General features: G+C 47.4%; 1 protein-coding gene across 4 annotated transcripts; it reads right to left on the bottom strand.

The window, feature by feature from the left end:
- Window positions 1-1387: 1387 nt before the first annotated feature.
- Window positions 1388-22524, bottom strand: Cnnm3 (cyclin and CBS domain divalent metal cation transport mediator 3). Of its 4 annotated transcripts, XM_012951494.2 has the most exons (9): window positions 21285-22524; window positions 11078-11221; window positions 9739-9888; window positions 9183-9352; window positions 8932-9028; window positions 8516-8646; window positions 7751-7889; window positions 4554-4652; window positions 1388-3751 (listed from the first exon to the last, which is right to left on the bottom strand). In XM_012951494.2, exons 1-8 carry the CDS (start codon window positions 22519-22521, stop codon window positions 4603-4605), a joined length of 2118 nt encoding a protein of 705 aa, XP_012806948.2. In that variant the 5' UTR covers window positions 22522-22524; the 3' UTR covers window positions 1388-3751; window positions 4554-4602. The 4 variants fall into 4 exon arrangements, with proteins under 4 accessions (XP_012806948.2, XP_045003728.1, XP_045003729.1 ...); XM_045147793.1 differs by lacking the exon at window positions 4554-4652; XM_045147794.1 differs by lacking the exon at window positions 4554-4652 and having other exon boundaries at window positions 9739-9885.

Below are 22524 nucleotides of genomic sequence, written 5' to 3'. Positions count from 1 at the left end.
TAAAAAAGAAGAAAAAAAATGGGTAACAGACATCACCAACATGAACAGATGTACATGGCTAGACCAGTAATGAAATACTGCTGCAAAAGTATCAGAACAGCTGACATGAACAACAAGGACATTACCAAATGGTGGTAAGAATTTTAACAAGCTGGATTATTCCTACAGTGCCAGTAAGACTTTTAAGAATGTACTCAGCTGGGCTGGAGGGATGGCTTTGCAGTTAAAAGTATTTGCCTGCAAAGCCTAAGGAACCAGGTTTGATTCCCCAGAACCCACATGAGCCACATGCGCATGCGTCTAAAGTTTGTTTGCAGTGGCTGGAGGCCCTGCTGTGCCTGTTCTCTCTCTCTCTGAATAAATAAAAAAAAGTAGGGGAGAAAAAGAATGTGATGGTAGAGCTGATTAAAGGCTTACAAATCCTTGCAGGCCACATAAAGCCAGTTATACAAAGTGGAGCATGCATCTCCTTTGCAGGAATAAGGCCCTGGTGCACCCATACCACTCTGCCTACCTGCAAATAAATAAATAAATAAATAAATAAATAAATACACACACACACACACACACACACACACACACACACACACACTTATATATACACATACACACACACATATATATAATTTTTTTTTAATGAACTGGCTGGGCATGGTGGTACACACCTTTAATCCCAGTTACTCGGGAGGCAAAGGTAGGAGGATGGCCTAGAGTTTGAGGCCACCCTGAGAATACATAGTGGATTCCAGGTCAGCTGAGCTAGAGTGAGACCCTACTTCGAAAACAAAACAAAAAAATGAACTGGACATGGTGGCACACGCCTTTAATTCCAGCACTCAGGAGTCAGAGGTAGGATTACCGTGGGTTCAAGGCCAGGCTGAGACTACAGAGTGAGTTCCAGGTCAGCCTGGGTTAGAAAGAGACCCTACTTTGGAAAATCAAATGGTGTTTTTTTGTTTTGTTTTTGAGACAGGGTCTTAACTCTAGCTTAGGCTGACCTGGAATTCACTATGTAGTCTCAGGGTGGCCTTGAACTCAGCAATCCTCATACCTCTGCCTCCTAAGAGCTAGAATTAAAGACGTGTACCACCACACCCTGTTTTGTTTTGTTTTTATTTATGAGAGAGAGAGAGAAAGGATGGGTGCACAAGGACCTCCAGCTGCTACAAACGCTCCAGATGCATGCCAACCTTTGTGCATCTGGCTTACCTGGGACCTGGGGAATTGAACCAGAATCCTTTCACTTTGCAGACAAGCACCTTAACTACTAAGCCATCTTTCTAGCCCAAAAGGCATTTCTTTTAATGAAGTAACCACGCATGACTTTTATGACCTCACAACTGTACTCTAAACACTTATCCCAGAGGAAAAAACTACTCTCTACCTGTTAGGAATGTTCATAGCAGCTTTATTTGGAATAGGCCAAAAAACTGGAAATGACCCAGATGTCCTTTTGACAGAACAATGATACACCATGGGATACCATTTAGCAACAAAAATGAACCATTGACATATACAACGACCTGGATGAATCTCCAGAGAATTATACTGAGTGAAGAAAGCCAATCCCAAATGACTACCTAATTGTACAGCATTCTTGAAATGACAAAGTAAAAGATGAACAAGAGCTTAGTGATTGCTAAGGGTTAGGCATGGCAGTAGGGGCTCTTGTAAGGAGCAAGGAACAGTCTTGGGGATCTTGGTGGTGACAGAGCAGATCTAGTAGACTGGCAGTAGTTACACAGATCGACACAAATGATGCAGAACTCTACAGCCATATTGCACCAGTGTCAAAAGTCTGGGTTTTGATATTATAATTCTGTAAGATATGACCATTGAGGAAAACTAGGTAAAGGACTAATGGGATCTCTATCTGCAACTTCCTATGAATCTGCAATTATTCAAAATAAAAAGGAATAATAAAATTAATACCTCCAAGTACAATCTGGTGTCCTACATTGCAACAGAAAAAGCACATTACCTGAAAAAAACGGTAACATCCAAAACAAGTCTGTAGTTCAAGAATACTGCACTAATATTAATTTTTTTAGTTTTGATAAATTATCATGGTTCTTTAGGATACTAACAGTATAGGAAGCTGGGTGAAGGGTATATGGAACTAATTTATGGATGGATCTACAACTATTTAAAAAATATAACCCTGGTGTTCACAAAGACTAACTCTAGCAGTCCCAGGGTCAGCATTTTTAATTTGTCAAGTGATTCTGAATTGTGGCTAAGTTTCAGAACCTGCTCTGGAGAGATAGTCTTAAAGTATTTGTTTCCCACCTGGATTTGTTGTTAGAGCATATTCCTGGAGGACAGTTTCTTAAAAAGCGCTTTTTTATTTTTGGCGAAGGTTTGTTTTTGGCCCTCAGTCTCATTTACAAGGATCCAAATTTCTTTGAAGGAAGCATCTAGAAATCCTCCTTCCCTCCCTAATTTAAGGTCCCATAAGTCTTGGTGATACCTTGGTTTCCACATAGCTAACAGTGGAAGGAAAATAAAGATAAAATTAGAAGAAAAAGACAAATGCCCTCTCATTCCCACTTTTCTGAAACAGTCAGTAGGAAGAGAAAAAGGCAGAGAACTTGAAATGTTTCAGAGACATAAGAAAACTCCTCTATCTGCCTCCTTGGTGTTCTCCATACACATTACAGCCACACATCTCCCTGGAGGCATAGGATAGGAGAAAGGTACAAGACAGGTTACAACTGATGGTCACTCTCTCCTGGGGATAGTCAACTTTTTTTTTTTTTTTTTTTTTTGAGGTAGTGTCTCACTCTAGCTCAGGCTGACCTGGAATTCACTATGTAGTCTCAGGGTGGCCTCGAACTCACAGCAATCCTCCTACCTCTGCCTCCCAATTGCTGGGATTAAAGGCATGCACCACCACACATGGCTTGACAGTCAACATTTGATGCAGAAGAAGATCCCTGCCTTCCATGTAACCTCTTCACAAAACAGAAACCAACAATACTGTTAGTGGTAGCTATGCACCGCAAATGGAGAAGAAAGCTGACCCCTGAGCCATGCTAGACAGGACTCCCCAATGTCACTGGGCCCAGCCTGCTGTTCATGATTCTATAAGGGATCAGAAAAACCACCTCCACAGGAGGGAGCAAGACTAGGGCAGACTTGTGAGGAATGGTACTTCTAGGTTTGGCACATGGGAAAAACGGGTGCACAAATCAAGATACAGCATTACAAGGAAGCCAGAAAGTACACCAGGGACAAAGCCTTGGATTTGAACCCCCCAGCCTAAACTGGAACTCTCTTAGTCTGCTCACACAGTGATGCCAGCAACAGAAGCCATGAAAAGCAAAGTGAGCATAGGTCACGGCCAACTGTGCACTCATGTGGCACCTGGCTCAAAGAGGTATAAACACACTGCACTGTTACAGCGTCAGAGGCGGGGCTGGGCCCCAGGGACTAGAGATACTGCTGTTCCTTTCGTTCCCTCCAGAAGCAGGCTTCTTGAGGACTGTGCCCTGCTGACCCCATCTCCTAAAGGAAGGCAGGGCCTGCTGAAATCTCCTGGCACTGAGGAGGCCCAGGGCCCACATCTGTAAGGGCCATCTAAAACGTGGCCGGGAGGAGTGGGGACAGGCTGACACAAAACTCCTGTTCAGCTTTCTCCAGCTCTCCTCATGCTTAGCCATTCCCAGCTGAGGGCTGCCTGGCAGTTAGACTCCTGGGTTCCGCCCAGGGCTCTCCTCCACTGGGATGCTTGGCCTGGTGTGGCTGGACCCTAGATGAGAGAAGGAAAGAAAATGACATTCACATTGCCAAGGGAACAGGTCAGACAGATGGGTACATCAAGTAGTACAAAGGCAGAATGAGGAGTGAGGTCAGGAACACTGTTTCCTAACTGGCCTCAAGAAAATCTGAACAGATAACATCCTTGAAGGATGAGGAATACATAAGCTCCCAGGGGTGGGGGTGGGTGTGTGTGTGTGTGTGTGTGTGTGTGTGTGTGTGTGTGTGTGTGTGTTGGAGGGGAAGGCTTTATGTAGCCCAGGATGGCCTTGAAGTATGTAGCCAAGGATGACTATGAACTTCTGATCCTCCTGCCCCACCTCCAAAATACTATGATTACAGATATGCACTAACACTCAGGGTTTTTGTTATTTTGTTACTATTTTTGAGACAGGTTCTACCAAATCCAGGGTCTAGAATTCACTATGCAGCCCAGGCTGACTCTGAACTTGAGGCAATGTTCCTGTCTCATCTTCCCAAGTCTTTATAGATGTGTGCTAGAGTGCCCAGCAGGTGATATGGATATGGGGCCCAGAAAACTGGACAGATGCTAGACAAGAGCAACCTATGCTGAGTAACAAGAGCAACCTATGCTACATACAAGTAAGTCCTATATTCCTGGGCTGAGCAGTTGTTTCATGACCTTGTGTCTTTCTTCTAGAAAAGTAAATGCAACGCCCCCACCCCACACCCAAGAGAAATGCCCCCCAGCTTGGGGAGCTGCCCACAGTACCCATCAGCAGCTAACAGATGGGAAAAGCAAAGCAAAGTGAAAAGGAAAAGGTGATATTTACCTTGGTGTTTTCTTAAAACAAAAAATGCTCACTAGTCCACAGTCATTTATCAACTGCAGTTTCCAAATGTGCCAAAGAGGGAAAGGTGTACTGGGAAGGCTAAAGAGAGCAGAGAGAAAGAAAGAGGAGAGAAGCTATTGAATGGCAAGCTTCAGTTCCACAGTACCACAGGGAAGGCTGGGGAAGGACACACACCACACTTATGTTGCTGAAGACCACAGAGGTAAGTCACTAAGTACAGTGTGGTGGTAGCTGGCCTTGGAGGGGTGGAGGAAGCAGAGGGGAACTTTCCCTTGGAAAACAGTCCTGTCAATGAGCTATGCAGACGACTTAAGTGTCTGAATGAGGCCAGCATCAGAACATGCTGAGTAAAAGGATCAATATTAGCTCTTCTGTTGTCACCTAGAGACAGTCAGACATAATCTGTAACAAATGGGTAAGTTCCAATAGAACTTTCTTTATAAAAATGGGCAGCTAGCCAGATCAGTCCCTTGCATCAGTTTACCAACAGATGACATAGGTAATTTAAAATATTGTACCTTCCAAGCATTGCAATAAAGGCACTTCTCTACTGGGGATTCTAGTGCCCAAATCTCTAGGGCATGGTCTCACCTGCACTATTTAAGTAATGCCCCACTACATGTGCAGTGACACTAAATTCCTCAGGGAGTAAAGTGGAAAGCTGAAAAGATAAACACAGAAGACCTCAGAGTTCAGGCAAGGAGCAAGCAAACCTCACTGGGGGCAAATGTTGGGTTGTACCTTAGGTGAAAAGATCCAACATCATACCCATAGGACAGTGGATAATCCATTACAAAGAAGAAATCACCCACAAGCCATCCTAAATTATTATTATTATTTGGTTTCTTGAGGTAGGGTCTTACTCCTGTCCAGGCTGACCTGGAATTCACTATGTAGTCTCAGGGTGGCCTCAGACTCACGCCAACCCTCCTACCTCTGCCTCCCGAGCGCTGGGATTAAAGGTACGTGCCACCACACCAGGGTATAAATTACTTTTTATAGGATAGCCCAAGGAGTAAGTCAAAAGTATTTTTTTTTAGGCAAGCCCAACAGACTGGCCCCCCTTTTTATGTGAGGGATCAAAAGCTGGGGGGGAGGGGGAGAAAGGGAGGGAGAATATTGGAGCACCAGGACCTCCAACCATTGTAATCAAACTCCAGATGTGTGTGCCGTGCCACCTCTGTGCTTGCATCACTTGTGCAACTGGCTTACATGGGACCTGGAGAACTGAACATGGGTCCTTAGGCTTTGTAGGCAAGTGCCTTATGTACTAAGCCATCTCTCCAGGCCCCAAAAGGAATTTTTTATGTCTACAGGGACTGGGGAGTTCAGCTCAAGTGGCAGAGTGCTTGCCTATTGTGCGCAAGGCTCTGAGTTCAATCCCAGAAGAGAACCATCCTTCTCAGCTTAGGTCTGTAACCTTAAAAATAGCAGACAGTCTGAGTAAGTGGATGAAGCCAGAAAAGGTTAATATTTTGAAAAGAGGTTGGCAAGACTAATGTGACAAACTTCCATTGAGGGATTCCCCATAAAGTGCTACATTAAACGTAGGAATTAGTTAATCCTGACAGGTTCAACTTCTCTAAAAGCAACTTTTTTTTAGAAAAAGGGGATGCTCCATCCACAGAGCCAAGACTTAAGAGCACAGCCTTACCTGCTATCCCTTTTAATACCCAGAGCTGGAGCCCACAGGTCATCTGATGCCCCCCTTAAATAAAATGTTTTATTTATTTGAGACGAGAAGGAGGGAACTCCAGATGCATGCACCACCTTGTGCTCCTGGCTTACGTGGGCACTGGGGAAATCGAACCTGGGTCCTTAGGCTTCTTAGGCAAGCACCTTAATTGCTGAGCCATCTCTCCAGCCTTGATGTCCCCTTTTAATAACATTCAGAGCCAGAGCCCACAGGGGCTGAGCAATCATTAGCTCAGGGTAGGGGGTCTCTATCCCTTATACCTGCATGTCATCTTATAATTCAGAAAGGATCCATCTTTTTTTAAAATGTAGTCTCAGGCTACCCTCGAACTCAGAGCAGTCCTCCTATCTGCCCCCCGAGTGCTGGGATAAAGGTGTGCACCACCACACTCAGCTCAGAAAGGATCTATTACAAGAATATATTTGGGGCTACAGAGATGGCTTAGTGGTTAAGGCACATGCCTGCGAAGCCTAAGGACCCATGTCTACACTCCAGATCCCATGTTAGCCAGACATACAAAGGTGAGGCAAGCACAAGGTGGCACAAGTGTCTGAAGTTCAATTCAATAGCTGAGGTCCTGGCTAATTCTCTCTCCCTCTCCTCTCTGTCTCTCTCCCTTTCGGTCTCTTTTAAAAAAAAAATTAAAAAAAAAATAAAGAAAGAACATATTTGTGTTCTCAAGCGTGGATCCAAGTGACAAAAGCTGGAAGTCCCTGCAAGGCCATTAGGAACTGAACCCTCAGATGCCCATTTCTCTGTAAGGCTCAGTAACTCCCACCTCTCTGGACTGCGGGAGGCATGCCAAGTGAAGACAAGGTCAGCTCTTAGAATGGTGCCTGCAGAGTGGATGCTCTGCTCAGCTCTCTCTCAGGGCAGGGTAAATAAGCATGCCTTCTGCAGCCGCTCCAAAACCTATCCTGGCAACGTCTGCCTCTACCCAAGGACTCAACTGGCTCTTAAAACTAACAAAACCCAACTACTCACTACCCCAACACCACAGGCTCTCGGCTGCACCCTGGGTCCCCACACACAGCACACAGTCCTTCAACATGCCCTTCCTGCCTGAGTGGAGTCTCGAACACAGGCCTTCACCATCAGTGCGCACTAGCCCAACTCCAAAGAAAATGCTCTTTTGGGTCAAAATCACAGATCTTCATTCTCCAAGTAACCTAACCCCAATCTTAGTGGGCAGAAGAGTGTCCTTGACATTTCCCCCCTTATCAACGACTCTAGTTATGCCAACTCACTCTAGGAAGTCCTGCAAACTGAACGCTGACTGTGCTCTACTGCAGTGCCAACTGGTCTACAGCTCTCAGTCAGTGGAGACATGGAGACAGAAAAGGATGGGGAGAAAAATGGAGATAGGAGAATGCAAGTCAGAGGAGGTCAGAAAACACGTGTGTGTGTAAGCAGTGAGGAGTGGTGAACCTCACATGTCCCCTGGGTCCTGAAATTGCAGGACATACCACATAGGGCTTACCTGTTGCCTCAGCACACTTGTCACCAAGGAGCCTAGTTTGGCTGCCAGGGATGGCCTGAAGGTCAGTGTTTTCAGGGGATGATGGCAGGCTCTGGGCTCGGGTAGCCAGGAGTGCATTGAGGTACTGCAGTCGTGTGACCTGCAGAGTAGAGAGGCATTACCCAGCAGGTGCAATTTGTAGTATGAGATGAAGATGAGGCATGAGGGCTTTTGCCTCTGGCTTGCACTGGATGGGCAGGATGAGGGTAAAGGCAGCAAGACATTAAGCTACTTTTTTTGTTTTTTTGAGGTAGGGTCTCATTCTAGCCCAGGCTGACTTGGATTCTCTAATAGTCTCAAGGTAGTCTTGAACTCAACGGCAATTCACCTCCGCCTCCCAAGTGCTGGGATTAAAAGTGTGTGCCACTATGCCTAGCCATGTTTGTTTGTTTGAGGGAGGGTCTCACTGTAGCCCAGGCTGACCTTGCACTCACTCTGTAGTCCCAAGCTGGCCCTCAACTCCCAGTATTTCTCCTACCTCTGCCTCCTGAGAACTGATATTAAAGTCATGCACCACCACAGTAATTCTAAAGTGTTTTTAAGATTTCTAATGAGAAGAAGCCCAGTCCAAGCCAGCAAGGCCTTATCATTAGAAAGTACAGGTCTTGCTTGTGCCATCTCAGTCACCCAGAATTCACTCTTCATCCCCACATACCGTGACTAACTGTTCTAGTCCCTTGGAGACACAAAGTCATTTAAAGTAACACCAATGTGTAGCCCAATCACCTTAATGAGCTGTAGGTCAGAGAGGGCTCTCACGGTGTAATCAGGACAGTATGCAGAACGGGTGCCATCAGCTGGCTCAAGCTGTGTTTCATGGCGGATGGGCAGGCATGAGGACACCGGGGACTGGTGAACTACAGAAAGGAATAATCAGGCATAGTGGAAATTAAGGGGACAGAGATGGGAACATGGAAGAGGGTGAAGAACCTACCTGGGGAATGCCTACAGGGATGAGGCAGGCCACAAAGATACAAGCAAGTAAGAAATGCTGTCCTGCCCTCTATGCAGTCCTGAGACAAGAAGCCCCCGTGAGCTCTTCAGAGCCAGAGTCCTGGGCACCAAGACTCAGCAGCAACAGTGGTGAAGGTGGCTCCCGACCATAAACCCAGCTTTTGGCTCCACAAGAGACCATGGCTTACCTGAGGACGGTGCTGTCAGAGCAGAAACTCCATAGTAGGTGAAGGCCCCATTCTCAAACTTCAGGCCCTCCTTCCCAATTTCCACCTCGACTCTACCCTGCAAAAGAGAAAGAAATGATCAGATTATTTTCCCCATCAGAAGAGTGCACAGAAAAAACCATCAGCCCTAATTTTCACAGGTGGCTATCTGGATATCTCTCCCCCCATCTCTGAGGACGTAGGAGGCCTCCGGTCTGGGCCTCTATAGTTACCTGCAGAATGAGAATGAAGTAGTCCACTGGCTGGCTACGCTGGTACAAGTAATGGTGTGCGGCCAGGCGGTTACTCTCATCAAATTTCACTTCCTGGTTGACACTGGGATGCTTCAGCAGGTGCAGCAAGACCTTCTCGGAGATTCGCAATGGACTGAACACATCTACCTCTGCCCCACGGTGGGAGAAAGGGACAATGGGTCCACTGGGGCCCAAGTGGCCTGTCATCACACCTGTTTCCTGCTGCCCTCCTGGGCTCTCCCAGTGGTCCCTGAGCTGCTGCATTCTACATAAGAGAGCCAGGTAGGGCACATAACATGGCCAACTGAGGCTCTCAGGCCACACCTCGTCAGGTGACACCGATCTAGCTCTGCTCTTGGCCACCTGGGCCACCCTCGGTGACTTGAAATGTTGACAGGGTTGCAGAGAAAAGCAGATGCTCTCTTTGAGAGCCTCCTGCTCACTAAAAATGGAAGCAGAGTTAGTGTCTGTCCTGGGTGGTTTCTTGACCCACTGGGTGGTAAGACCAGGGGCAAGGACCACCCCTCACCCTCACCTCGGGAAAGGAAGCGCTGGGTGGCCAGGAGTAGCTGGGGCGAGATTTTTACTTTATATTCATCATCAGACACCTTGAACAAGGAGAATTCCTCCTTCCGCTTAAGAGGGGTGCTCAGGGAAACAGTCTTCTTCCTCACTTTGGCATCTCCTGAGGTGGTAAAAAGATGGCATGCAAAGGCATCAGCACCGATCCAGTAATAAACACAATCAAAGCAAAGAGCCCTGTTGCCCATTCTTTACTCCTAAGACCTGAGAATTCTCAGAGAAGAAATCACCTTAGCTGCAGGGACATATCCTTGGCACTGTTTCATATGTGGTGCCTGGCTGCCACTCCTACTACACAGTAATTTTGGTGTGCAAACAGAGGGGCAAGAGCCCACATTCCAGCAATATCCTGAAAAGTGTGGCTCCCTCCTTAGAATTGGTGAAGACAATGCTAGTATGGAGGAAAACCCTCTTAGGAAATGTGAACTTGAAAATCACCCACAGCAAACTAGCAGCTAACCTAGTAACTCTGCTCAGGAACTGAACTAAAAAATATTCTGTATTTGGGAACAGACCAAGTGCCATACTTTAAAGCACAAATGATGGCAGCTATGAATCTCAAATGTCCAAGTGAGGCCCCAGCCATAAAGCACAGGCGTTGGTCGTCATTTTAGGGAGAGAAAGGTCAAAGGTCCCAGCACTGTTTCCTTCAGAAGATTCTCCTGGTAGTGGAATGGAGGAGCAGTAGGAGTCATAATAGTAGTATTGATAATGCTGAGGATTTAACCTAGAGCTCCACACATGCTAGACAAGTACTTTATCACTGAGTTATAGGCCCAGCCCAAGGAATGGGTTCTTCTGGTTTTTTTGGGTTTCTTTTCTGAGATAGTCTCTAGCCCAAGCTGACCTGGCACTCACTCTGTACTTCCAGGCTGGCCTCAAACTCTCAGTAATCCTTCTACCTCTGCCTCTCAAGTTTGGGATTAAAGGTGTGTGCCACCATGCCCAGTGAATGGGTTCTTTAAGGAGACACCAGTAATGCACAAAAGAAACTGAGTTATAAAGGCAGCAAGATAGGCAAAAGGGGACAGATCTATGAGGGTCAAAACATCTCTAGTGACAGGATTGCTAACAGAGCCCAAGCTCACACAGGGACAAGAAGACCACTAATGAGACAGCTACATAGCTTGCACGAGGCAATACTGGCCCACACATGATTAAAGAAAAGGAGGACTGGCTGGAGATCCAGTCAGTTTCAAGCAGCATAGAGACCCCACTGCCTTCTGGTATCCACATGCCTTAGGCTGCTTGAAGGCCCCACTGAGACAGAAAAAATTAAGAGTCAAACTCACGAAAGTCTTCAAACTCGTCCAGGATCTCAGACTTGATGATCTCCTCAATGACGTCCTCCAGGGTGACCAGGCCTAACACCTCGTAGAAGGGGTCACCTTCGCCCTCATTGTTCACCTTCTGCACAATGGCCAGGTGGGACTTCCCTACAGGAAGAGGATACTTATCTACAGCTTGAAGAGGCCTCCCATGTTTCTTGGTCTCCCCTGGCACAGTATGACTCAAGGATAGAAGCTGGCATTTGCGGTGGATACCATCAGACTTACTCTTCTACACATTAATGACTTGACCCCAATGTTTTTTTTTTTACATTTGTCCAGCGAGCACTCTGCCCCTGAACTATATCATAACCCTAGATCTTTATTTGGTTGGTTGGTTGGTTTTTCAAGGTAGGGTTTCGCTCTAGCCCAGGCTAACCTGGAATTCACTATGTATTATCAGGGTAGCCTCGAACTCATGGTGATCCTCCTACCTCTACCTCCCAAGTGCTGGGATGAAAAGTCATGTGCCACCACAACCAGTTAAAAATTATACACACACACACACACACACACACACAATTTTTTTTTTAAAGAGAGAGGAGGGAGAGGGAAGGAGGGAAGGAAGGAGGGAGAGCGGACAGAGAGACAATGGGTATGCCAGGACTCCAGCCACTGCAAACAAACTCCAGATGCATGCACAACCTTGTGCATCTGGCTTACATGTGTCCTTTGGTTTTGTAGGCAAGCACCTTAAGTGCTAACCCATCTCTCCAGCCTTTAGATCTCTCTCTCTTTTTTAACTTATTTATTTGTGAGAGAGACAGAAAGGCAGAAAGATAATGGGTGTATCAGGGCCTCTAGCCACTGCAAACGAACTCCAGACACATGCACCACCTTGTGCATCTGGCTTCACATGGGTACTGGGGAACTGAACCTTGGTCCTTTCGCTTTGCAGGCAAGCGCCTTAACTGCAAAGCCATCTCTCCAGTCCTAGACCCTTTTTTAAAAAATTTTTATTAACATTTTCCATGATTATAAAATATATCCCATGGTAATTCCCTCTTTACTTTGTATTGAGATAGGGTCTTCATCACCCTCCTTAGTAGCTAGAATTACAGGCCTGTGCCTCCAGGCTCAGTTCTTTCATTTTCATGTATTTGTTTATAAAATGGTTTATTTACTTGCAAGCAGAGACAGACAGAAAGAATGAGTGCACCAGCGCCTCTAGCTGCTATAAACGTTTTCCAGATGCATGTGCAATATGGCTTTACATGGCTATTGGATAATTGAACTTGAGTCCTTAGGTTTTGCAGACAAGTGCTTTAACCACTTAAGCCATCTCTCCAGCCCACCCTTTTTTTTTTTTGTTTTGTTTTGTTTTGTTTTGTTTTGTTTTTCAAGGTAGGGTTTCACTCTAGCCCAGGCTGACCTGTAATTCACTATGTAGTCTTAGGGCAGCCTCGAACTCAATCCTCCTACCTCTGCCTCTAAAGTGCTGGGATTAAAAGTGTGCACCACCACACCCAGCAAAAACAGAAAAAAAAAACAAACAAACCTACATTTAAAAATATATTATTATTTGAGAAAGCAGCCTCTAGTTGCTGTGAACAAACTCCAGAAGCATGCACCCCCCCCCCATGCAAATGTGCAACATTGTGTGCTTGCATCACAGTGCAACTGGCTATGTGGAACCTGGAAAATTGCACATGAATTGTTAGGCTTCACAGGCAAGCGCCTTAACCAATAAGCCATCTCTCCAGCCCCCAAACTACATTCTTAAGATGATAAGCACACTAGGCAAATACTCTGAGTCCATATTCATCAGCACAAGAGCCCCCACCTGGAACACAGCTGTACTGGGATTTAACCCAGGGTCTGGGTGACTCTGAGCTGTGATTATGGCTCAGGCAAGGCATGTGCAGACTAGAGACACCTTACATAGCAACCACAATCATGTGCTAACAGGACACTCATTCCAGAAACACAGTCTTCCCTGGGATAGTCTAGAAGCAGGGCTGGGGGAAGAAGTATACAGTTAGCCTAGCTAGCTGCCTAGCCTGATTCTAGAGGAATTTTTCCTTAAAATAAATAAATAGCAGGGCGTTGTTGCTCACACCTTTAATCCCAGCACTTGGGAGGCAGAGGTAGGAGGACTGCCATGACTTCAAGGCCACCCTGACTACATACTGAATTCCAGGTCAGCCTGGGCTACAGTAAGACACTACCTCAACCCCCCCCCCAAAAAAAATAAATAGAAAGCCCTTTAAAAAAATTTTATTTATTTGACAGAGAGAGAGACAGAGGGAGAGAGAAAATGGGTGCACCAGGGCCTCTAGCCACTGCAAACCAACTCCAGATGCATGCACGCCCTTGTGCATCCTGATAATACGGGTCCAGGGGAATCGAACCGAGGTCCTTTGGCTTTGCAGGCAAACGCCTTAACCATTAAGCCAGCACTTTTTTTTGAGATAAGGTTTCACCATGTAGCCTAGCACTCACAAGCCTTCTACCTCAGACTCAGGAACACTAAGATTACAGGTATATACCATATCTCACACATTTCTTCCCCCACCCCAGCCCCAGGGTCTCTCTCGAGCCCAGGCTGACCTGGAATTCACTATGTAATCTCAGGGTGGCCTCGAACTCACAGTGATCCTCCTACCTCTGCCTCTTGAGTGCTGCGATTAAAGGCATGCGCCACCACACCCCACTTCGGTTTTGCTAAATTTTTAAAATTTATTTATTTGTGAGGAAAGGGAGAGGGGAAGAAGAAAATTGGTGCCAGGACTCTTACTGCTATAAACAAATTTCAGATCCAAGTGCATCTGGGCTTTACATGGGTACCAGAGAATGTGAATCCAAGCTGACAAGCTTTGCAAGCCAGTGCTGTTAACTGCTGAGCTACCTCCCCAGCCCAGGTTTTCCTACTTTTTTTTTTAATATTTATTTGGGGGGTTATGAATGGGTGTTCCAGGACCTCCTGCCACTGCAAACAAATTCAGGTGTATGAGCCACTTTGTTCACCTGGCTTTATGTGGGTACTGGGGAATCAAACCCAGGCCATCAGGCTTAACTCTTTTTTTTTTCGAGGTAAGGTCTCACTCTGGCTCAGGCTGACCTGGAATTCACTATGTAGTCTCAGGGTGGCCTTGAACTCATGGCAAACCTCCCACCTCTGCCTCCCGAGTGCTGAGATTAAAGGCGCGTGCCACCACGCCCGGCTGTTACGCTTAACTCTTAAAACGGCACTTTCTGTGTGTGTGTGTGAAGGTGTCATCTAAAATATGGAGATAAGTGGGAACTGGCCATTTGGAATACAAAGCATACAGAGGAGCCACAGGCTGGACCATTGTACCATACTCCTATGTGTCTTTCTAATGTCAGCCTCCTATTTAATTTAGTGAGGACAGGCAAATTTTTTAAAAATTGCAGTCTCAGAGTGTTAGGGAATGTTGAGGAATCTTCAGGCAGTTACTGTAGTCAGGTAGGTGCTTTTCACTAGTAAAACTCTGTACCTACTTGAAAGATACAACAAATATGTAATTTAAAATCTCTGAGCAATCACTGAGAAAGGTTAAATAGGTAAAATGTTAATACAGTAAGTTACCTAATGAAGCCAAAATATCATTTAAACATGCAATCAGCCGGGCGTGGTGGCTCACGCCTTTAATCCCAGCACTCGGGAAGCAGAGGTGGGAGGATTGCCGTGAGTTCGAGGCCACCCTGAGACTCCATAGTGAATTCCAGGTCAGTCTGGGCTACAGTGAGACCCTACCTCAAAAAACAAACAAAAAAAACCAAACATGTCATCAACATAAAAATTGTAATAGAGGGGCTGGAGAGATGGCTTAGCAGTTAAGCGCTTGCCTGTGAAGCCTAAGGACCCCAGTTCGAGGCTCGGTTCCCCAGGTCCCACGTTAGCCAGATGCACAAGGGGGCACACGCGTCTAGAGTTCGTTTGCAGAGGCTGGAAGCCTTGGTGTGCCCATTCTCTCTCTCTCCCTCTATCTGTCTTTCTCTCTCTGTCGCTCTCAAATAAATAAATAAATAATTAAAAAATATATTAAAAAAAATTGTAATAGAGGGGCTGGAGAGATGGCTTAGCAGTTAAGCGCTTGCCTGTGAAGCCTACGGACCCCAGTTCGAGGCTCGGTTCCCCAGGTCCCATGTTAGCCAGATGCACAAGGGGCGCACGCGTCTGGAGTTCGTTTGCAGAGGCTGGAAGCCCTGGCACGCCCATTCTCTCTCTCTCCCTCTATCTGTCTTTCTCTCTGTGTCTGTCACTCTCAAATAAATAAATAAAAAATTAAAAAAAATTGTAGTAGAGGGCTGAGGAAATGACTCAGTGGTTAAAAGTATGTGCTTACTTGCAAAGCTTGTGAGTCTAAGTTCATTTCCCCAACACCCATATAAAGCTTTGTTACAAAGTGGCACATGCATTTGTGATCCCAAACACCTAAGACAGAAGCTGGAAGAATCCAAAGCTCATGGGCCAGCAAAAGCATTTCAGAGTTGTCCTCTGACCTCCATGACACCATGGCACACATGACCCCACCCCCATAACACATATACATAAAACTCTTTGAAAATAGTTAATAGGTCCCTTACCTCTTTATAACAAGACTCTGAGCTACCTGGCGTGTGACACTGCAGAGCACATCTCAGTCTAGACTAGGGCCCTTGTAAGGACTCCACGGCATAAGTGGGAGTCTGGTGGCTGCTGTACTGGGATAGGCAGGGCACTTGACACACCATTCTGTTACTAGTGGAAAAAGCTGAGGGCAGAAGCTGGTCCAATCCTGCACATGAGGGTTATTGTTCCTTAGAATATTTTGGAGAAAAAAGTTAAGGTCAGGTCTTTATATAGATCATACCACAAGCACTATGGGCTTAACTAAATAAAACATTATTCTTTGGGAGGCTCTAACACCCTAACAGAAGTTAGAGGTAGGAATGGCCATATTAAGCCACCTCCCCCCTCCCAGGAGGAAAATACTAAGTAGCCCTGAACACTCTGCTCAGTCCTGCTGAGTCAGAAGCACTGTGTAAGGTTGCTAGGGTTTCCAAATTCCTTCCAATCCTCCGTGATCACATTGGAATGGCTAAATCTGGCAAGCAGACACCATTTCACAAGGGTGCTCTCCACAGAATACCAATCTGTCAGGTCAGGCAGGGAAGGACAGGAGCATGACAGACAGTTTTGGTCAGCAGTCTTTGGATTCCCAAATCAGAGTCTGGCTTCTAAAAAGCCACCTCAGAGTAGAGAGGCCTCAACTCAGCTCCCTCATTGCCTGAAGCCTGTGCCACTGGCATGCCACTATAGGAAGGAACTAACTTCTCCCCTTTCAGAGTAGTTCTCAGACTGCTCTGAAAAAGGCCCATGTTTCTCTGTGAGCTGCTGTACAGGGAGGATTCAATAAAGACTGGAAGAATGCAGTGAAGAGCTCCCCCCCTTTAGAGTAGTCATGTGATTAAACCACAAATCATAAGACAGAGTATCTGGGGGGGGAGTAAAGAAGTCACTAGGAGAACACAAAGACAGGGCAGCTAGGGGGCTAAGTTTACTCCTCGCCCAACAGGAATGAACCCATGTTCTGGCTGTGCCAGCTCCACAGAGTCACCAGCAGGTAAGTAGGGCAGGACCTGCTGACATACCCAGAAACTGGAAGGTTCCAGAACTTTCATTTTAGTTAGTAGGCTCAGAGGTACTTCAGTTATTTACTGGAAGACCCGTAGTGCTTTTGCTTTTGCATGTGTGTGGTTCTGGGGATGGGATCTAGGGTCTGGTGCATGCTAGGTAAGCACTCTGCCACTGCTATCCCTTCGGTGCACCCTGTAGCCCTCTAAAGCAACTGTGTATGTGCGCGCGCACTTTAAGAAAAGCTACATGCTAACATATCCCTCAGCCATTTGAGAAGATCTGACTCATCTGAGCATCATAGCACACACCTTTGATCCCAGCACTAGGAAGGCTGAGGTAGAAGGATGGCCGTGAATTTGATGCCAGCCTGAGACTACATAGTGATTTCCAGTTCAGCCTGGGCTAGAACTGAGAGAAAGCAAAGCCTAGATGAAAAGCTCATCATCCTTCCTTTGCTTGAAGAATCCTAAGGGGGTTGACAAAGAAGGCAGCAGAGGTTAATGACTTTACAGTGCATTTACAAGTCATTGCAGCTCCAAAGCTCTCTTCCAGATGAGGTGTGCACAAAACGATCACTGATCACTGGGTCTTTTTTTGGTTTTGATTTGTTTTGTTTTTTTGTTTTCCAAGGTAGGGTCTCACTCTGATCCAGGCTGACCTGGAATTAACTATGAAGAGGGTGGTCTCAAATTCACGGTAATCCTCCTACCTCTGCCTTCCAAGTGCTGGGATTAAAGATGGGTACCACCATACCCGGCTCCACTGTGTCTTAATTCTGCACTGAGGGGCATCTCCAGCTTAACAAGCTCCTGAGCTGTGCAGTGCTTGAGGAGTAAGAGGAGCAGAGCCCCAAATGGTACTGGACAAGATGCCAGGGACTCCATCTCCAGGAAATCAGCCTCAGATGCTTGGCAGATAGTAAGGGACTGATCTTTAAAACCTTACATAGCAGGGTGATTGTGATATCATCTCTGTTTAAACAGAAAAATGCATTAAAAGGGCTAGGACAAAAAGAACCTACATAAGAAAAAACATAGGATCTCAGAAAGAAAAGCCTCACCATAGGAGCAAGAAATTTGTTAAGGGGAACAGGGACAGAAAAGGCCCATTTGATTTCCAGAAACAGTCTATTAGAACAGAAAAATCACTCAAATCTGCAAATTCTTCAGCATCAGGTGTTTGAAACCTGCCTGCTTGGTCCTCCAGAGCTGTTGGGAGGCCACTCACTTAGAACCAAATTATGGCCTTTCCTGGCTTCCTTCCTACTGACATGTCAACCAGAACCCACTCTACTGCCCTTTCTAAAACCCAAGGGCACTTCTTTCCCCTGCCATACATTCTCTATCTACATCCCTTGGTCCTCCCTGGGTTCTACATTGCAGCCCTGCTTAGTAGAGGGCGGTCCACTGCCCCAAGATCAAATCTGCTCCTGCAAAGGTTACGGGCAGAGGCTCAGTGATAAAGAGTTATTTGCCTAGTGTGTGCAAGGCTCTGGGTTCAATGCACAGAACAGAATCAAGGGCATCCTGACTGCTGACCTTCTCTCCTGATCCCTTACCTTCCTTTGAACAATAGTCTCTTCCCTTGACTTCCAAGATATCTTAAGCCTTTGCGGCTCCTCTTCCTCCCATGATCCATAAGCCTGCACCCTCCTGACTTTTCCAGCACTTCCTCCTCATTAAACACACGCACACACAGTGACTTACATGCTTGTACCCCCAAGAAGTTGAGGGTCTCTGCTCCATTCCTGTGGCTCAAGGGAGCACTTAGGTCCTGACATCAAGATCTTCCCCTCCCCCTTGTGTCTTTCATTTCACATGAGCTGCATGACAGGAATCTGCCTCTTGGGACATTGCAAGGACACAAATTCCACCCCAAGGCGGGTCCAGCGCTCCCTCTCACTATTCAGCTTCAGTCAACCAGCAAATGTCCCCTATTCTACCTCCTAATGTCCCCTCTGGCACTTCATCTAAATCCCCTTAATCACTGATGTCCATGACAGCCACTGACGAGTAAAAAAAAACTATTTGGACAGTACCACTTCTAACTTACCGACCTGGCAATCAAGTCCAAGTTCAGCAAGCAACACACAAGCAGCAACCCACCCCCCCTCCCCCCCATGACCCACACACACATAGACCTTGCTTCTGAAAACAAGAATGGAGGTCACCCCCACCCAGCCCTCCCCACATAGACCTTGCTTCTGAAAACAAGAATGAAGGGAGGTCTGGACAGATGGCTCAGCAGTTAAAAGGCACTTGCTTACAAAGTTTGATGACCTGAGTCCAATTCCCCACTACACACATGGAAAGCCAAATAAATGCACAAAATGGCATATACGTCTGGAATGCATCTGCAGTGGCAGAAAGAAGACCTGGTGTGCCCATGCTCATTCTTGCTCTATCTCTGCCTCATTCTATTTCTCTCAAATAAAAAAATACTTTTTTTTAAAAGGAGTGGGGGGAGACTGTAGAGATGGCTTAACAGTTAAGGCATTTGCCTGCAAAGCCCAATGACCCAGGTTCAATTCCCCAGGACCCACATAAGCCAGATGCAAAAGGTGGCACATGTGTCTGGAGTTCGTTTACAGTGGCTGGAAGCCCTGGTGCACACACTGTTCTTGCTCACTCTCTCAAATAAAAATATTTTAAAATACTAAAAATCAAAGAAGAAACAGGGGCAGGTGAGATGGCTTAGCAGTTAAGACACTTGCTTGCCAAGCCTAAGGACCCAGGTTCAATTCTCCAGATCCCATGTAAACCACATGCACATGGTAGCACATGCATCTGGTGTGTGTTTACAGTGGCTAAGAGGCCCTAGAACACCCATTCTCTCCTTTTTCACTCTTTCTCAAATAAACAAATATATATATATATATATATATATATATATATATATTTTTTTTTTTTTTTTTTTTTTTAAGAATCATTATGTGAGAAGCTGATAGCCAGTGAGCTCTCAGGTTCAGAAAAGCTCTCCAAGGACAATGACTGAGAAGCATGCAGAGAAACCCATACCTTCACATCTGGGAGAGCCTCACAGTTTAAACTTTCAATTTTAATAGTCATTCACACAAACCAGTGAAAGGAGGGGTGAAAGATGCAGAGTTAAGGGAGAACCTGAGTTCTCCCCCCCCACAACCCATATAATATGCACCTGCCTGTAATCCCAGTACTGGGGATGAGAGAGAAGAATTTTAGGGCTTGCTAGCTAGCTAGTCTAACTGAACTGGTGAGCTCTAGGTTCAGAAAGAGACCCTGCCTCAAATAATACGGTGGAAAGTAATGAAGACATCTGAATTGGACTCTGACCTCCCCATGCAAAGAAAAAAGGGGAGTTTGGTGCTGGGGGTATGGCTCAGAACAGTGAGTGCCCTAATGTTAATTGCTAGCACTGAAAAACAATTGAAAACTAAAGGGGAAGGGAAAAAACCCACAACCAAGCCAAGCAGGAAGATTAAATCAGGATTCATAATATTTTTTGATGAAATCAAAGGGAAAGTTTTCTCAATACCTGTAGGAAAGTCCCATTCTGGAAGGCCCAGGAAACATCATAGACCCACTAATTTGATACTGAATGGATGCAAATAATACCTTCCACACTGCTTTTTCTGTCCTTTTAGTTCCTATGCAAGAGCTTGGCTCAACTTGTAAGCCCAAATGCACAAAAATGACCTGGGGTATGCCAAATAAACATACCTTCCCCAAACGGGCTATCCTGAAAGGGTATTAAGGTGCTAGCTTGCTTGCTTTTATTCTTTTTTCCTTTTTGTTGTTTTTGAGGCAGGATCTCATTCTGGCCCAGGCTAGCCTCAAAGTCAAGGATCATCATCCTACCCCAGTCTCCTTAAGGATGTGAGCTATAATTTTTATTTTTGTTTTTTGAGGCAAGCCCAACAGACTGGTCCCCTTTAAAAAAAAAAAAAAATTCGAGCGAGAGAGAGGGGAGGAGGGAAAATTGGCATGCCAGGACCTCCAGCCACTGTAACTGAACTCCAGACACCTTGTGCGTCTAGCTTATGTGAGATCTGAAGAGTGGAATTTGGGTCCTTAGCTTTCCCAGGAAAGCGCCTTAACCAACCGCTAAGCCATCACTACCCCACCCCCTTTTTTTCCCCTTTACTGAAAGGATCCCTAACCCAGGCTAGCCTGACGCTAGACTGCTGAAGATGACTCTGAACTTCTGATCCTTCTGCCTCCACCTCCTAAATGCTGGGATTACAGGTTTGAGCCAAAATGTCTGGTTTATGTGGTGCTGCAGATCCAACCCAGGGATCTATACCAACCGAGTTACATCCTCAGTACTTTTTTTCTTTTTCTGTTTTTGGAGACAGGGTCTCACTATGTAAACTAGACTTTCCGAATCTCCTGTGCCAGGCCCCGAGTTCTGGAATTACAGGGTACAGGTTTAGGCAGATTGTATGCACTTTCTCCTCAGAATCAAAGTTTTTAAATAGTTCTAAGTACTCCCAGATGCAAGACCATCGTTTTCTGAAAAGGGGAGCATTCCACTGAGGATGCGGGGGGCTTTCCTTGAGAAGTTACATATTCCAACCCCTTTTACAGGTGCTAAGCGATCCTTACGTACCTCGCTTGAACTCCTCCAGAATGGCGTCCAGTTTGGTGTCGTTGAAGACGAAGTGGAGTGGGTGATTGTAGAAGCGGGTGATGGTGCTGAGAGGCGTACAGTCCTCGGGGTCCACGAAGGCCAAGTCTTTGAGGTAGAGTATGTCCACGATGTTGGAGCGCTCCTCCTCATACACCGGGATGCGCGTGTGCCCGCTCTGCATGATGCTGGCCAGCACGCCGAAGTCCAGAACAGCGTTGGAGTCCAGCATGAAGCAGTCTTCGAGGGGCGTGAGCACCTCCTCAACGGTCCGGTAGCGCAGCACGCCCTTGCTGAGGTCGCCGTACGGGTCGCCGCCGCCCCGCGCCAGCTCCAGCACGCGCTCGCGCAGTCGTCCAGGCCGAGCGGCCAGCTCGAGCAGCTGCCCCACCGGCAGTGCCACGGGCAAGGTGAGCAGCACCGCCAGGCGGCTGAGGCCCAGCGCGCGGGGCGCCAGCGCCAGCGCCCAGCGCCCGCTCACGGCGGCCGGCAGCACCTCGCCCACCAGGAACACAAGCCCCGCGCAGCCCAGCACAGCGAGCACGGCGCGCTGGCCCGCGGCGCGGTACAGCAGCACGGCCAGCGCCGCCTGGGCCAGGCTGGTGACCAAGAGCAGCGCGCCCAGAGCACAGCCGGACCAGCGGCGCGCGGACTCCAGGCGCCGCGCGGCCGCACGCTCCGCCTCCGAGCCGCTCTCGCGCAGCACCTGCACCTCAGCCGGCGCCAGCGCCAGCACACTCAGCTGCAGGCCGCGCGCCAAAGCCGCCAGCGCCAGCAGCCCCGCCGCCCCCAGGCCCAGCGCCCAGGGCGGCGCCGCCTCCTCCTCGGCCCCGCCGCCCGGCTCCACGCGCACAGCCAGCAGCGCGGAGCGCGGGCGCCCGGCCTCGGCGCGCAGGCGCAACAGCGCGCGCCACTCGCCCGCGGGGGCCGCCGCCGCCTCCTCAGGCGCTGCAGCCAGCTCGCCCTCCGGGCAGCCGGCCCCTTCGGGGGCCACCCAGGTCCAAGAGCTGTTGGCAAAGCCTGAACCGAAGAGTCGGAGGCGGAAGGTAGCCTCGGGCGCGGCCACTCCACGCACTAGCCCAGCGCCCGACGCTCCGTCCTCCTCCAAGCAGAAGCCCAGCAGTTCTGAGCCCGGCGTCACCTCCCCCGCGGCGTTGCCCAGGCAGAGCGCGGCCAGCACCCAACCTAGCCGACCTGCCGCCCCTACTGCCGCCGCCATCGC

Source organism: Jaculus jaculus, chromosome 4 (genome assembly GCF_020740685.1).
Source record: "Jaculus jaculus isolate mJacJac1 chromosome 4, mJacJac1.mat.Y.cur, whole genome shotgun sequence".
Classification (NCBI taxonomy): Eukaryota; Metazoa; Chordata; class Mammalia; order Rodentia; family Dipodidae; genus Jaculus; species Jaculus jaculus.
Note: the sequence above shows the minus strand (reverse complement) of the source record. Positions and strands in the feature narration are given on the sequence as shown.

Excerpts from the sequence above, each read along its gene's own strand:
- Cnnm3 (XM_045147793.1), bottom strand. The coding sequence starts at position 22,521 with ATGGCGGCGGCAGTAGGGGCGGCAGGTCGGCTAGGTTGGGTGCTGGCC. Across the intron at positions 8,647-8,931 it reads TCTGACAGCACCGTCCTCAG|TTCACCAGTCCCCGGTGTCC; the intron begins GTAAGCCATGGT and ends TCCTTTCTGTAG. Across the intron at positions 7,890-8,515 it reads CTGACCTACAGCTCATTAAG|GTCACACGACTGCAGTACCT; the intron begins GTGATTGGGCTA and ends TCTACTCTGCAG.